Consider the following 17024-nt stretch of genomic DNA (forward strand, 5'->3'; position numbering starts at 1 on the left):
AGTTTCCTGCTACAGGTATTCAGTGTAACCCTAAAAGTAATAAAATTAAAAACAAAATCAACAAAATAACTGTAAGAAAATATGCTTTTTAACCTGAGTCTCACGGCACTTTATATAAGTATAGTATTATTTTTATTATTTTGTTTTAGAAATAGGTACTATTAAGATAATGGGAGTGTTTCACCATTGTAAAGGCACAGCATGCAGAAGATGTCATCAGACTGATTTGGAACAACATAAAACATGTATTTATATTCCTCATTTAAATACGTTAAGAGCAGGATTTCAAATGTGAGGTGATAAAACCTCTGCAAAATATGAGGCAGTAATAGTAACATTTTCATTATCTCTTCAATATGTTTTCCTTGATCAGGTCAGGCATAAAAGAAGTATAGGTATACTCTATTGTTAATGCCATTCGAATGTTTATTATATGTGAGTAATATTTGTTAACAAAATGTGTTAACAAGAACCTGTTTGAGAACAATGCTGCATTTCTGAATATGCTGTCATTTGAATTTTTATTAAAAGGAAAATCACCTTAAATTTCCTGTAACAGCAAACAGATGTAGCTTCTATATAGAAATTGGCATCAAACTGTCAATTAATTTAAGGGATTAACTTGAAGCTTCACAATCTTTGTTTCTAGACTCTAAGATGCTATTATAATGACCACCTTGAAAGTCTGAATGTTTTGCAACGCTCCTTAGAGAGGATTAAAGTCCAGTCTGTACCAGCTATAACTTATATGTAAAGATCCAAAGACTTATCAGTCTAACTTTTCTCAGCTGAAGAACCTTGTATAACAGATCAACATCATAAAGAGTAATTTAATATCTTTATTGCTCAAGGGTTGCAAACTACTTCTACTTGTCGAAATAAACTGCATTCATAGCTTTTTTAGCTTACCTTTTGAATTTTACTTTCAATAGTTTTTGCAGTAAAACTTTATGAGCTTAGAAAATGAAGTGCACATTCAGCTTTGGTAAAATTCTGGCATTATTGTTAGCCCATGATGATTTAAATAACGTAAATGTAACCTGGTCTGATGAGTGTAAACATTTTATAACAATATGAAACTGCTCTTAAGATACTGGTCTTGAACAACAAAACCCTGCCTTTGCCAGAGTGAGCATGAGTTAGAGCCAAATTTTCACACTAGATTTTCTAGAGCTTTTTAGAGAATTATCAACGGGACTAACAGATTTCTCTCTGTGCACTCACTTCCTAAGAAAACACAGTTTTGTTGTCATTAGGAAAAGCTTCTTCGCTATGCCATATCCATAAAGATAAGGGAATGTGTCTCCTGATGACAGCAATAAATAAATAAATCCAAAATTGAAAGTGAGAAAAGGAAGAGCGAAAAAGATAAGGGAAAAATTAAATCCCAAGTCAGAAAGGTGCAAAATTGATGGACACTGTGCCAGCATAAGAAATATACTTTTATCATGAAGCATGGCAACTTGACCATCATTATCAGTTAAAAAATTATGGAAACATAATAGCATTAAGAAGAGAACTAAGGCATAGAAACATCCCTAATGATTAACCAAAACCAGACACTTTGGAGCCATTTGAAATAATTTGACACTTTGCACTTTCCATTTAGTTTTGAACATGCTAATGTCTGGAACTACACTACTTATCTATTTGTTTTAGAAATGTCTAAAGTATGCAATACATAAGCTCCAGTTTTATAAATTCACTTATACAATATGGAAAAAGAAGCATTGCTTTGAAAAATAAAGCAATTTTGCTTTGAAAAATATTCTAAACACAGTTTATAAAGAAATTCCATTCTTCTTCTAAATGAAAGGAAAACTAATGCGCACACACTTTAAGAATTTGAATCTGCCCCAGACACCTTCAGTGCTATTCAGGCCTGTCCAGATATATCTATAACATGAGAAAAAAGACTTCTAAAATTTTTAAGTTCTTAAAAGATTTTTTGCTTTAAATAAGAAATATATCAAAAGAAAAAAAAAAAGTAATCTTCTAGACAAAGAACAGGAAGAAAACTGTCACGTTCTCTGGTTTACATTTATAACAGGACCCTATCTGGAGATTAGAATAGCTCCAGATCTATTGTAGTTCAGGATGTGATGTCAGAATTTAGGGGACACAGATCATTTAGGCCACAATATCTATTCATATGAACAAAAGAAAGCAAGAGGGGGAATGAAGAATACTTTCATACCCCATGCTCTCCTGGATTATTCCTGTTTTATGTGGAGTCATCATCCATGGAAGAGTATATAAGTACTCTTTTTTTTTTTTCTCCCCAAACCATCCTGCTAGTTTAACTTTTGTAAAGGTTCAACTGATTACAATTCCGTTAGATGCACACATCGGACTGATCGACTTTCCCTCACAGGCAATTCCTGAATTTTTTTGAAGGTTATTTTTAAAATGCTGAACATGATAATTAACACACTCCATGCACATTGCATTACAATATTTTTCACTATTGATTAAAAAAAAAAAGTAAATTTACTAAAGAAAAGTTGAAGAGACTATTTGGGTTTGCCAAAAGTAATAATAAACCTGCAAAATATTCAAAGTCAATTAATTAGTCTTCTTACCTTGTTCTTTTATCTGACGAATTTGCTTCACAGTTTCTTTCAAGATTGCACATTTGTCAGGTTTAAAGTTAAAGTTGTCAATATCATTAAAATTTGCAAATATCAGCTCTGCAAGTTCCTCTATGTATTTATTCTCTTGCTCACGATTGCGTTTCTCAGTGCTTCGTTTAGGGCTGAAAGAGGAGTTTAAGAAAACATTGTATTTAATGTCAGTTTGTTTGCCATCTGGTCAAAGATGATTTTTAAATGCTTTGAGAGAACTTCCCTCTCTTGCTACAAAGATACACTACAAGTTTCTCAAGCAGAAAGGTTTCTTCTTGAACAAGAAAAATGTCATTAAAAAAAAAAAAAGACATTATTTTTCCCAGTAGTCATGTTTTGTTTCAAAAGAGATTTGGGATATGAAGTTCAAAACAGAGGATTAACTGGGGCGGTGGTGACATCTGAACATTTACAAGTCTGCTTCCTCATGTTGAGAATCCAAGGAATATCAAGCAGTGTACAAGGAAATAAAACAGCTTAGAAAGCTAAACCAAACAATCCAGACTCCTTGTGCCGCCTTCTGAAATTGTGCAAGACAGTCATAAGAAAAAAATGCTGAATCAGCTGTTGCATTTTAAGAATTATTTCAGTGTTGGTCATGCAAATGTTATAAAACAGTAAAATATTTTTCAATTCTTTGATAATAATGTACAAGAGAGGTGGTAAAACAAACAAACAAACAAAATGAAGAGTAGACTGCCAGTATGAGTGTCTGAAGACTCGTTGCAGTGATTGGCCAAAAAAGATTTTTACACAGCTGTCATATTGTCACCCAAATTGTGTATTTTGCACTACAGAGGATTAAAAAAAAAAAAAGGCAAAAAAAAAAAAAAATCCCAATCCCTACTCTCTATCCACAACAACACAGAATTACCAAATCAGTTTAGTACTGACTCCTCCTAGCTAGAATGTCAAGTTTGTCATTTTCTAAGATTCATGAAAAACACATGAACATTTAACATATTTTCTAAGTCTTTGTCTTTTGACATCCTCAGATTTAAGTGGTCTAACCTGGGTCCAAGCTGATCAGGATCCTTGCGCTTTCTTGACTCTGCCCTGGATGGGTCAGAGGTATTTTCTCCCATTCCACTCATCTTGACCACATATCAGCAACTGAAAGGAAAAAAGAGAAGGGAAAGGGTTATGGTGGAAAAGTTATGAATTCTTCTGTTTGTATTTCTAAGTTTCTTGTCCCATACTCAACTCAGTTTTTACTGTGCAAATCCATCATTAGAAATAGAGTTTGTTTGAAAGGCACCAATAAAAATACCATGTTTATGACCCCACAAAATGCTACACAAAACTCCTCCAGAACAAAATCTGTGATGGGCAAGCCAAGCATTCTCATCTCTTTCATTGTTACCAGTTATGTAAGAACAGATAAGTACATTTTGTGCCTGGGTTGCTGAATTTTCATGGCAATCTTGCAAGGTTGAATGCGGAAAGACAAAGGAAAATCCATAATGCCACACAACAAGAAAAACACAACCGAACTGAAATACGTGAAATGAAAAGTATCCCAGCTACACAAAAAGGTAGCACATACAGCTTTACTTTAAAATCAAAACATGATGTTTGCACAAGTGCATGCACAACATAGTAGAAACAGAACATCTGTCAACACTAGAGATCACTGAGGAACTGATAAATATTTTGTATATTTAATCTACCTCATAAGGAAAATAACTTGTCAAGCTATCACGTGTTAAAACAAAACAGGCTTATTACAATTTGTGCAATAAACAGGCCAGGGAAATCCTGCCCCGCTCCTGGCCCCTATTGTCCTGTACACCTTATGAACACACATGGAAGTCATCTTACACACTCCTCAATAAATAGCAATATCCCAGAGACAGAAAACACTATAAAAAGGGCATAGGGAGGTGATGCAGGTGATCAAAAAGACCATGTAATGCAGGACAGTCCTCAGTCACCATCTGTCCAGTTGCTGCCAGCTTTGTGAATAAGATGGCAGAGAGACACTTCCAGACATTTCAGAGAGATCCTGCATTGTTTGGGATGAGCAGAAAAATAAACAGGAGGGCCATAATGGAGGAGATGAGCATCTCCAGGATATGATTCAAACCATGTTAAAATAAGCGCTGGAGGCTAGTGCCACTTCATACTGTCATGAACTGGAAAACTTGGTCAGTTATCAAAACTGTGGGTCCACCACCTCCTCTGAGCCCCACATTTTTGCCAACTCCCTTCCCTTTGCTGACCCCATCAGCCACACACTGAACTCATGGAGGGAGCTGGTGTGGGTTAAAACTGCAGTCTCCTCCTTTTCTTTTTATCTTTTCAAAATCTAGCAACCAGACTGTGTTGGTAATAAACGTGTTGGCTCATACTATAAATCTTAGTTTTCCCAATGAGCTGGCTGACTGAATATACTCGTGCAAACAGTCTGGAGACTGAGATCCAGGCAGTTCTGCAGAGATGTTGGGAAAGGCCACTTGCTTAAACTTGAGCAAGCAAATGAAAACACAGAGCCTTCTCAGATTCACAACTGAACATCATCTAAACATTTTTTCTAGGTTAAAAAAAAATAATCCTTTATTTGTAGTGAAAAAAAAAAACACACAAAAACAAAACAAAAAACACACAAGATAACAGTGAGAAGAAAGCAGAGTAATTTTCCTTTTTCTAGGTATATGAACTGTATAGCTCCCAATCTTAAACAACCTCACAGTCTTATATATGGATGGTACCAGATTCTGTTTGAAAAAAGTATTTGGATTATCTTTTTCTCTATTATGTCTATACATGCATAAGTATACATCCATGTGCGCATATACTATCAACCTGTTGACCACAATCTGTCACCTTGCACTGCCTGGGGGGACTCCCAGGGACTGTACTCAGGGCATTCCCAACACCACACCAACGCTGACCTTGCTGCAGAGTATGAAGCATCTGCTGCAGCCTCCAATGTGTCCTGTGGCATAATGTCTGTTCCCTGACAACGACATGTCTTAACTGACTGTAGACAGTCATTCACATCATCCTACTTACGTAAATATAAAAGTAGACATACACATTTGTCTAAATGGCTAAAAGCTAAGCACTTTCTTGAAAATGTGCAGTTTCACAAGTATGCAACAGTAGAGAGCCAAGGAAGAGGAAATACACTCTTAAGAAAATTGTGACAACGATTACAGAGAAGTTATGAGGAGACCGCAGCCCCACGTGTCTGGCAGTGGAGAGCTGGAGAGCTTCAGGCCATGCTTCAAAGACTAGATTTTTCACTGACCAGTAAAAAAAAATCAGCAGCGTGATGAAAGCTGTACATTCCAGAGATCATCTCTGAGCAAGACTCAGATGGTGGCCTAAAATTCAGAAGAAAAATTAGGCTGGGGAATCCCTTCCTTATTTATGCTTCCCAAGTAATACCTGAGAAATGTAGATCAGTTGGGTGTTTTTCTAGAGAAAAGCAAGCACAGAGATCCATGAAAACCTATCAAATATTCAATCACGTTTAGGGGAAACATCTCCCTCCACTCCTCCTTCCTCCCTAGGAAAGGGTACAGGAATATATATTCATTTTTTCTACCCAATCGTTTGGGCTTACTTCAAAGCAAACTTTATTTTTGCAGGAACCAAAGTTTCACTGGTAGATCCACCAAGGCATAGGTCAATTCTCCTTCCATTCACACTGATGCTGTTGTGTAGGTATTCCCCTAGGATGCTTACTATCAGCCTTCAGAGGATACATTAAAACTAACCTGCCACCATAAACATCTAAACTCCATCTTTCTGTATTTTAAGGGAACAAAATTGGTACCGTTACTATGAAATTAGTATCTTCTTCTCCCCATATTAAACACAGTAAATGGTTCCAAGCAGTTTTTATTATTTGCATTTTATTATTTCCTTTATTATTATTATTTGCATTTACGGGCCATAACATCTTTTTCTCAGCAGCATTGTCAGTTTGCTCTTAGAATGAATTACCTTTTCCTTTTTACTCATCATAAAGTTTTTCTGGAAATCTACCACCTACAACAATGTTTGTTTTCTCCTCTCCTGATGTCTACATTAAAAATCACATTCAGTACCTCAAAGATAGGCTCTACAACTCCTGTATTTTAGATGCCTGTGCTCTGGAGCAGTGTGCAAAATCCAGAGTTATGTACCTTGGAAAGTGGAGAGCTAGATACTGATGATACTGGGCAGTCTAAAAAAAATCTCACAAGCCAAAATGAAAGTCACTTAGCACTATCCAGTACTGAAATCAAAGGGATATGCATGCAAAACATACCTTCCCTAGGGAGATTAGGGTCTGACTGGGATACACATATTTCTGCTGCTTTCTTGGTATTCAAAAATCAAAATCCTCTCTTGAGTTAGAACAAATGGGGAAGAATCGTCTTTTAACAGCTGTGGATAGATAATCTGCTGCCCTGCTTGTCCATAATAGTTTGTACTGACTAGAACAGAGATGAAGATTCAGTTCCCTCTTTGCAGAGGGGTTTCAAGCCTCTATGTTTAATCATGCAGAACAGCCTCAGAGGTGGTAGCTTAACTGCTTGCTGAAGCTGGAAGCAAAGACGTTAATTAACTCTTAGGAATCTTTAGACATGTATTCAACTAAACTGACAGGTAAGTAGTACCAAGTTTGTCTTAAGTAGCAAGGGGCTGAGGTTTGAATCCCTTGGGCTGAGGAGGGTGGCCATCCTGTCTCCCTTCTCAAGAATGATGCTAACAAGTCAAGCAGAGCCAAAGAGACGAGCGCCCACCCAGATTCCTCACGTGTTTTGAAAAGAAAGCAGCTATTTCAGTTTTTTCTTCATGAACTAATTCACGTTCCATACCCATGCATACTACTAGATGAAGATCTCTGGAGAGTCTAGGTATCTCCATGACTTCAATGAAGTGTAAGCAAGGAACTCAACCCACATTTTCTGGGAGAGGTTACTTCTGGGCACATGTAGAACCAGAAGAGAAGGCATCTAGGAAATTTTCAAGTGAAAAGGGAAGAAGTCTAATGAATTTAGATATTAAGGGCCTAAACATACAAAAAAATATACATATATCTGTGGATCAGGAACAGCTAAATTGCCTATAGTAGTTTTTACGTGCTGCTCCCTCTCCACACACATTAATTTACCCATCCTGAACTTTCTTGATTACTCATTATTAGTAATAGCATTGTAATAGACAAAAATTCATAACATTACATAACTTTAGACTTTAACAGCATGATTTAGTAACTTTAAAGGTTGTTCTAAACATTCTTAGTTTCCTGAACCACATGGAGAGTTTCTCGGACAGGAAAACAAACTCCCAAACTTGAAATCTAACCTTTTCCAGGAAACGTCTCAATTCAAAACTGAAGCTGCTGAGAGTAGAATGACAAGTTAAAGGCTCAAAGTTTTATTCCAGTATACCTCCCCTGTAGGGAACTACCTTGGACTGGAAAGCAACATTGATCACGCTCCTCTGATCTTTTTATACATCTCTGCAGGAATTTCCAGAAAGGCATAAAGAAATTGAATAGTTCAGTTCATCTAGTGTTTTAGGAGAAACTGAAATATTCTCTCTTTCACATGTTTTCTGAAACAATTTGCAGCAAAAATCAAGAAAAAAATTGGTAAGGCTTATTTAGCTTGGTATAGACTAGGAAAAGAATTAACCAAACCAGATGAGTAAAAATAAAACCAACAGTAATCACTAAATTGAGGAGAGAGAGACAGAGAAATCCTTTTGTTAAGGAAAAAAATGACAGGAAGGTATGTCAGATAATGAACTAAAACAATGTTTATTTGCAAGAAAATGTCTTACAAAGGTGAATTAAAACGAATGTCATGCAGAATTAACTGTCATGCAAGATCAGGCATTCCTTTTTTTTGTAAGTTATCTGGGAGTGCTACTGTACTCCAAGATGCAAACATAATATCCCACTGTGGGACTAGTATTTTGCCTTCAATGGTGGTAGCAACTATATATATATATAGTTGAAAAATATGTATACACTTTTCCATTTGTGCTACCACAAAAGACTGCAACAATAAGTAAGTAAGAGCTCAACTTCTAACACTGGCTCAGACGCCACTCAAGCTTCAATTCCACTGGGCATCAGTGAGGAACAACTGAGCAATGGAAAGATTGCACTCACTGCAGCATTTTTATAGAAGGAAGGAGATAATTAGAGAAACGGTACTGTTATTACTAAAAATAGCTAAAGAACTAATTCTAGGCTCCAACAGATGCCCTGTACCAACAGGACATCTCAGGTAATTAATTTCTTACTTTGCATTTATATTTAAAAATAAAGATGTATTTTTCTGCTCTCTCTGTTTCACTAAGCATCCAAAATACCTGTGTATTTCTGCCTATTTTTTTTTCCCAATTGTTAAATGTAAATCACAATTCAGAAAATTAAATGAATAATCTCTTGGACCGTGCACGTTAGTAATGACAGTCATTGAGACCTATTCAGTTACTACCAGATGTTGGGAGATTGAAAAGACAGAGCCTGAAAGAGGTTTCAATTCATTTTTTTCATGTTATCAGTAACAAAACAAAAATTTCTGCTCTCATTGTGACAGCACATCCGCCTTCACAACCCCCACCAGCAACTGCTCTAAGTTAGAAACACAGAGAGAATTTTTAACCTAACTATGAAGCAATAGCAAACATGGTATTTTACAAGACGGTTGTCTTTCAAGAGGAAAGAAATAAAACAATGTAAACCCCAAAATAAAACATGTGAGGTGATAAAATAAGTAGAGGCCTCATGAAGGGCGAGACAAATCTAGCACAAATCGGTTGCATGAATTTGTAACGTCTCCTCCACTTCTCAAATGCCACCAAGGAACATGGTGTATTGGAGTAAACCTTCCAGCACCGATCCTCAGCATCAATGAATCCAGCTAATCATCCAGAGTTAATGCAGAATAAGATAATGTGCATTTTATCTCTTATCAGTGTAGGCCATCTTCCAAACGAGGCCTGTTAAACTGTCAGATTTATTATAAGCCCAACAAATGCAGTTAAAGAATAAATGAGGATTACACCTTCAAAGCTGCTGTTTCAGTCTGAAAAGTAGCAAACAAAAGGTAACATACCATATAGCAGAGAATCAGGTAGCTGTACCACACTGCTACCCTTCCAGAACACACGCGGTTAGTGTAGGTACAACTGCTAAATATAGAAGCAATATGTTCAAGTTACTGTTTTGGTTAGTAATAAACAGCAAAGAATTATCTGGTTTCCTTGAAAGAAAAAAAATTACAATTTAATGAAAATTTTGGCTAAAATTTTCTCTAACAGCCCAGTTTACCAATATAAACAGCTCACATTTCTGTGGTTAATTACAAAGTCAAACATACATCCATTATAATTCTTTTTTTTTTTCCTGTGAAATTCTTATGATTAGAAGCTTTCAGTCTCAGTTTCAAAATTACTGAGGCACCCTGTGTAACACTAATTCTGGTACAAGCCAGAGTGAAGTTGGAAGTCACATGTAACTTGTGATTCTTCAAGTTTTTTCTTGCTTATGAACTCTTTTTCATTGGGTTCATTTTTATATCTGAAAATATTTAACAGTGGTATATGCTGTAATCCACAGCTCCTTTGAAGAAGGCAATAATGGCAAGCCCTTGATAGCAACTTTCCCAGGCCTGAAAGGAAATCACTGTCAGAGACAGGATAAGATCCTATCCCAGAGACTGCGGCCACTGTAGCCTAAGGACAATCTGTTAGTCGTGACCAGCAGAAGTTCATGGAGATAGTTTGAAATACGCTTCAATTCCCAGCATTTGCCACTGAGAAAGTGTCAGAATTCCCAGAAGCTGAGGGATCCGGCCTGTGTCTGTGCAGCTCCCTGTGTGGCTGGGGATGCTCAGGTTCCTTGGGAACTGGCTTTCCCTTGCACCGGTGTTTGGACAAATCAAGGGACACATGGATAAGGGTTTGTAAATGAGTAAAAAGTAGAGTAGAAAATTCAGGAAACAAAAGGAGCAAAAGAAAAGTGATTGCACTGCCTGCTAATATTAAACTAAGGCAAGATAAAGGCACCACTAAAAAGGTTGATGGGGAAAAAAATAAAGCGATATTAAACCATCATCCTGTATATACACTCTGGTGTAAGTAAGGAACATGTTCTACAACCAACTTCTTGTATCTATCCATAATCACCCAACACATGGAGCTGGGACATACCCCAAAGGAAACAAAATCATTCTGTCAAACAAGCAAAATGTCCAATACCTAAGTTGGCAAAGTTAATCTCATATTAAAAATCCAAATTATGTTATCCAAGGGTATGTTCCCTTGTTTTCCTCAAATCCACCATTAATTTCACTGCAGATGAAACCGCCTAAAATCTTTGTCACCCTGCAATGGTCACACAGTATAAAGTGAAAACAGAAAACAAAGTTTCTATGAGGAAGGTAGCAGTAATAAGTTAAAAAAACTCAAAAGTCACCTTTAAAGGGCTTGTATTGAAATCTGATGTGCACCCATGGTTCATCTGGCAGTAGCCTTTTCTGTCTGAAAATAGCACTCACTACTTCAAAGATACAATTTCATTTGAAAGTGAGACTATTAGAGGTAACATCAAAACAAGATTTATGGTAATTTTTACTAAATTCTACTTCATGCTTGAACTCCACAAACTAGAACTAAGAAAAGATACATAATTTATTAGAAAACGTAACTATAAGAGAATCGAACACTGGCTCCGACACCTACCTCCCACTTGTATTTTTGCTCTATCTACAAAAAGGCCTAATAGACTCTAAACAAATGTTTAAACTGAAGGCTCCTTCCTCAACAATATCTTTTCTCTTACTTTTGTGTAATGGCTTTAGAGTGGTGTGTTAGACAGTAACAAGAAGACATATTCCATTTGCAGACTGAAAGCCAATAATGCTCATGAATTTTTTAGCTAAAAGACACTTCAAGATGCCACTGGGAAGACCGTCTAATAAACACATTAGGCTGCAAATGGGCAGCAGCAGCTCTTTAACACATGCTATAACAATCAAATAAATGGCTAACGTTAATGTTCAGTGTTAGGCTGGTATTTCATAGGACTTTTTTAAAAATCCACCTAAGTCTTAAAAAAATAAACAATTTTTTTTTTTTTTTTTTCCTCAGATACTCAAAACCACAGGTTTGAGAAACCCACAGCTCTACTTTAGATGTTACCTAAAAACTCCTGGCTGACGTCAGCACTGTAAGATGGCTCCTACCTTCTGTATTCCCATAGGCGAAGTCTCTTAATATAGCCAGTCACTGAGCTCCTTACAGATTAGCCTGCATCAGCCACCTCTAATATGCCCAGAAATAGCAAGACTAGGCTTTAATAAGACAACAGAGAAAAATATCATAGGAAGAAAGTACCCTTTTCACCTAACGTACAAGAGTTTTACTCCATTTCCACTTTCAAAAAGGTCAGTTTTCACCGTTTTCACCAGTAGTACCATGTGATACAACTGAAGAAAAATTGTTCAAGACTCTGCATTGTAATTTCAGATCAGGGATTTTACTTCTCTCTCATTATCAAGAATTATTTCCAATTCTTAATATTTGACAACAAAAGAAATACAGCTAAATACCACCAAAGTTTCCATTAAAACATCGCATTAAACAACAACAAAAACACAATGCCAAAACGTTTTTGTAATATATGCTAGTCACTCTTGTATTCTTTTGTTTGTGGTGGGTAAATAAGGAAAACAAAACACAAGCCAACAAAACAAAACAAAAAAAAGCCCAAATTTTAATAAAACCATTTAACCTCCTAGGTTGCATTTGATACTAATCAAATAATGGCTATAAAAAATACTACAACTTCAAGCATGTTCTCTGGAAAAGGAAGAATCAAAATTCTTACATAAGATGTTTATTTAAGCTAAAGTTTTTCATGTATTTCACATCTATTAATAATTTTACCTAGCAAACTGATTTGGAAACAGTATTTCAAATCTACTACAATTTGAACTAAATATTTGTGAATATCAAAAGAAGCTGACGAAGCAAATGTAACATCATAGAACACAATAATATTATAGGAAACCCAGTGTTTAAATAGTCTTCATCTCTACTTGAAGGTACTATTTTTAACAGTGAGTTAAGCATATTTTGACTCCTACTGAATCCTCTTTGCCAATCTCAGTTTCAAAACTGCTATTTTTCCACTTAAATTCCCATGTCAATGTTCCCCAAAAAGCCATCAAGTAGCAAGTGGAAAAGCAGATAACTGCTCTCACAAGTTTAAGGCACTGTGTGAAAACTCAGATCCAGGATCACTTTGCAATTTCATAAATATTACTGATATGAAAGTATACACTACTTACAATACCAGTATGCTTATACAGTTCAGTGTGATTTTCAAGATGCCTATCTTAATAGTGAGAAAAAGTTGACAGACCACAATAGACAAAGGCATTTACGCATCTTTGTGTCATGTGCATACCCTACATTAGGTTTTAACTCAAGTTAGCTGCCTGTCAAATATTAGATAAAATACATTCCATTAATAAAAAGCTCAGGAAACTGGGTTTCTTACAACTAAAAAGTGAAAAGCAGAGGGTGAAACAGAGAAAACAGCATGACTTTTCTGTATCAATTGTTTGTAATAATATATGAAATTATCCAACAGATCATATTTGAATTTGAGTTCTATCGTTTATCAACCTCAATTTCAATGACTTCACACAGTGGTCCTCCTTGTCACTAGGATCAGCTTAGCACCTCTACATGGCTCTATGACTCAAGAGCTACCACTCAGCTACTAAGCTAAGTATAACCCAAGCTTGCCTCAGAAAGAGATGCTTATTCTGCATGCCACCTTTCATAGCTCTAACCTGGTCATCAAAATCATGTTCCTCCAGTCTCAGATCAGGTACTGTTACTGAAAATACATAATCTTACTGAAATTTTAGCTGCAGTTCAGAAAGTCTAGTTCTATACATCATCTCTTGTACCTAATGAAGAATTAAACTCATGGCTCAGACTTGCACTCAGCTGCAGCACTAGGAGAGTTTGTTTTTGTCTTCTACCCAATTACCTATTAGTATGAAGCACACTGAAACTTCAGGTCATTCTTCTGAATGCCAAGATGCTAAATACCAAGCACTTAATTAAAACTCTGATTTGCAGGAAGCATAGCTAAAACATTATCTAAAGTAGTTCTACATATTTTGGTGTTGTTATCATGGTGAAACAATAACTTACCCTACACATACCTACAAGATACACCTATATACTAACACACTTCTTTTCCAAATAGTTATTGATAAGCTCATATGCATGCATTTAGTTTAACAGTTTGTAAGAATATACTAGAACTTAACAGTGGACCAGTCAATGCATCTATATTCAATTTAAATATATCCTTGTACTCAGCTTCACAAATAGCCATGGGTATAGGAATGTTTACAGCTGCTTGAGAGGTAAATTCAGCTTCACATCTGGACATGGTCCTGGGCAGCCTGCTCTGGGTGACTCTGCCTGAGCAGGGGGTTGGACCAGGTGGCCCCCAGAAGTCCCTACCAACCTCAGCCATTCCGTGGTTTTATGATGCCCTCTGTCAGTCAGGAACAAAGCTGGTGCCCATATGAGGTTCAGAGCTCTGCACCACTTCTTGAAATTATACACCCAGGTCATCCTCTTCTGTACAGTGACTGGATTGGCCATTGCCTCTGCCTCTGAAATGAATTTAGAGCAGGAAAATTCAGTGCCCTCCTCAGCTGAAGGTGGCTCGGCTTGCTTCAGCCCTGGTCCTGGGGAGTGTCCTGATGACAGGGATGCAGTCCTGGGTGGCACTGCCATGGGAGACAGCAGCCCTGGCTTTGCTCCCCTCAGCTGGTGCTTTCTGAATCACACCCAAAGCAGTATCCTCCACTTATACTGGAGCAGCAGCATAAGAGTTTGAAATTAAAACAAACAAACAACTCTTATTATTTAAAGCTTGAAGAACAATCCGGTTAATATGCGCTCTTGAGTGCATACTACCTTGATGGCATATGCACTATTTGAGTGCATACACTTGTATCAACCGCCAACATGCAGAAATAAATATTTTTAATTTTAATATAGATGTATATTAAAGTCTTGTCAAAGATACTGAGAGCATTAACTGTACAAGTTATGATTATCTCAGAAATACAAACTAATAAAATAAATCATGTCAAAGCCACACAAAAGTTTCTTGCAAACACGTATGAAGTTCTAGATAAAAAAATAACTGGATAGAAATTTAACTGTCTATGGCAGTCTGTACACCCTAACCAGATACATTCTTAATAGACCCATAAGTTCAAAAACTGATCTGTGATGACAAATAACAATTATTAATGACTTCAAATTTCATGTTTATATCAGCCTTCATTCATACTCTTCTGTTTGCCTCAGTGAAATACAACAACTAGCAATAACAGAAGAAGAAAGTTTAACTGTCATCTTTAACCACCTAAAAAGAAAACATAACTCATAAAAACCTATTTACTTTAGTTAGTCAGCTGTCAGGGAATATAACCTTGTGGGCACAAACTTCATATCCACAAATATATAGAGAGGAGTGCAGCCTATGACCAAATAAAACATACGTAAGAGTGGCTGTGCGCATCAAGTTAAAGACTAAAATTTATGTAGTAGTTTGTCTGACATGGAAGTTCACAGAAGATGTTTTGAGGACAGACTGCAAGACAACTGCAGAATGACCCTTTCCTCTGTTTCTGAAAATCGGAGGTTCATGAGCCATCTTAGCTCTGGTATTCTGCCCCTCTTCTTCCCTCCAAACCTATCTTCATTTGTGCCTAATTTATTCTTTAATCCATATGCATAGCTTTGGTTTCCCCAGCACTTACAGGCAAAACCCTATAAGCTTGCTATAGCTCTGTTAACAGCAGAAATGGCATTTTGGAAAAAAATGGGGGTATATTATGACTCAATAGAAATAAATTAGAATTTTATCACTGACTTCACTGAAGCTTGGATTTTCCTCCTAGCCTACGAGAGGAAGATGTCAAACTGTTATTTCGCTCTTTTGTATAACATAAATCACTCCATGGGCCTGTCACAACTGTGCTGGTATCCTGAAGCCCAAGGAAAACAAGGCTGCTCTACCACTAAAGCTGATTGTTACCACCCATTTTATTCTCTTCGTAAAAATAAACTGAAATTAATTTGCATTAACAATGAAACCATTTATGGTAAAGAAGAATAACGCTGGTAAGAAAGAATGAGTGTATATTCTATGTATTTTAATTTTGGAATATAATTAAATATAGTTACTAAAGTGGAGAATAAATATCCACTGCATTCATAAAAGTGGTTGACCAGAAGGCTGCAATATACTGCCCCAAAGTGCAAAAAAGCATGCATTTAAAGCTAGCTGGGCTGAACTGAAAAAAAATAATAATAATTTTATTACCATGGAGTTCTAACAGAAATTTCTTATTGACATCTAGTATTAGATGGTTGCTTAATCACAACATGACTGTGATTAAGAAATGAGGAATCATCATTTCTCACTCCTGAGTCCTGTGCTACCAGGAATGAGGAAAAAGAGCACCACAATATCTTATGGTTTGTTTGGGGACGGCATGCATAGTAGATAATGAATGTGAGGAATAAGATTTGAAGACCTAAAGTCTTATCTGCTTTGAATAATTTTTTAGTGCAATTCAGACACTCTTCTATGCCTGCCAGAGCCAAGTGGGTACGAGTCAGGAAAACCAACCAGGAATCCAGCAGGATGCCCTCAGAGATACAGCGATCACCAGCTTATGGGTGGTGTTCCCCTGCACTCTGTTCAGCCAGCTTGGCTCATAGACCCATTCCCCAGTCCTTAGCTCAGCTTTGTCACAATAATTATGGGGCTATTTTACCGTAGTGCACTAACAAATTTATTCAATTTATTAATGAAGGAGGTTTTGATCATCAAGGCTATGTTCACACCTGTCCTTATTTCCCCCTGTCTCTGTTACTAACATAACATAAATAAAATGGTGCTGCAAAAAATAACCAGCCAGCTGACTTCAGCATAGGATTTCTTATTAAGTATCGTGGTTAGACCTCTGGAGTGAAAAGCCATTTTCAAAGTAGTCGCCCAGCTCAGATTTTCCAAGAAGTATTTTTGTTTGTTTTCTTATAACACTGTATGTTTTGCAATACACTAATGCATTCCCTCCTACCTTATACAAGAATGTTCCCTTACAGAGATGGCAAACAAACAATCAAACTAACTAAAGGAATGAAAGAAGACAGCTACATCTTTTGATTGTTACCAGCGCAACCTTTTTGACTGTTAGCATACAGGAATTTTGAAGTGTGGGTAAAAGGCAAAATAATATTCCTCTGGTCAAAGATAGCGCTTGAAGTTTTAGATGAGCTACATACCATAGTTGAAGAATTAGTTATAAAGGAAATATTGGACTTTTGAGC

The 17024-nt window shown here is 36.5% G+C and overlaps 1 protein-coding gene across 8 annotated transcripts in view; it reads right to left on the reverse strand.

Moving 5' to 3' along the window:
• The window catches only part of NCOA2 (nuclear receptor coactivator 2), a 201814-nt gene that overhangs the window by 77871 nt on the left and 106919 nt on the right, over positions 1-17024 (reverse strand). For all 8 annotated transcript variants that reach the window (XM_040545930.1, XM_040545929.1, XM_040545926.1 and 5 more), the window contains 2 exons: positions 3636-3737; positions 2583-2755 (listed from right to left, as the gene is read on the reverse strand). In XM_040545930.1, coding sequence (XP_040401864.1) covers positions 2583-2755; positions 3636-3718 — 256 coding nt within the window. In that variant the 5' untranslated portion in view covers positions 3719-3737. The remainder of the gene's footprint in view (positions 1-2582; positions 2756-3635; positions 3738-17024) is intronic.

The sequence above is a fragment of the Cygnus olor genome, chromosome 2 (assembly GCF_009769625.2).
Source record: "Cygnus olor isolate bCygOlo1 chromosome 2, bCygOlo1.pri.v2, whole genome shotgun sequence".
NCBI classification, from domain to species: domain Eukaryota; kingdom Metazoa; phylum Chordata; class Aves; order Anseriformes; family Anatidae; genus Cygnus; species Cygnus olor.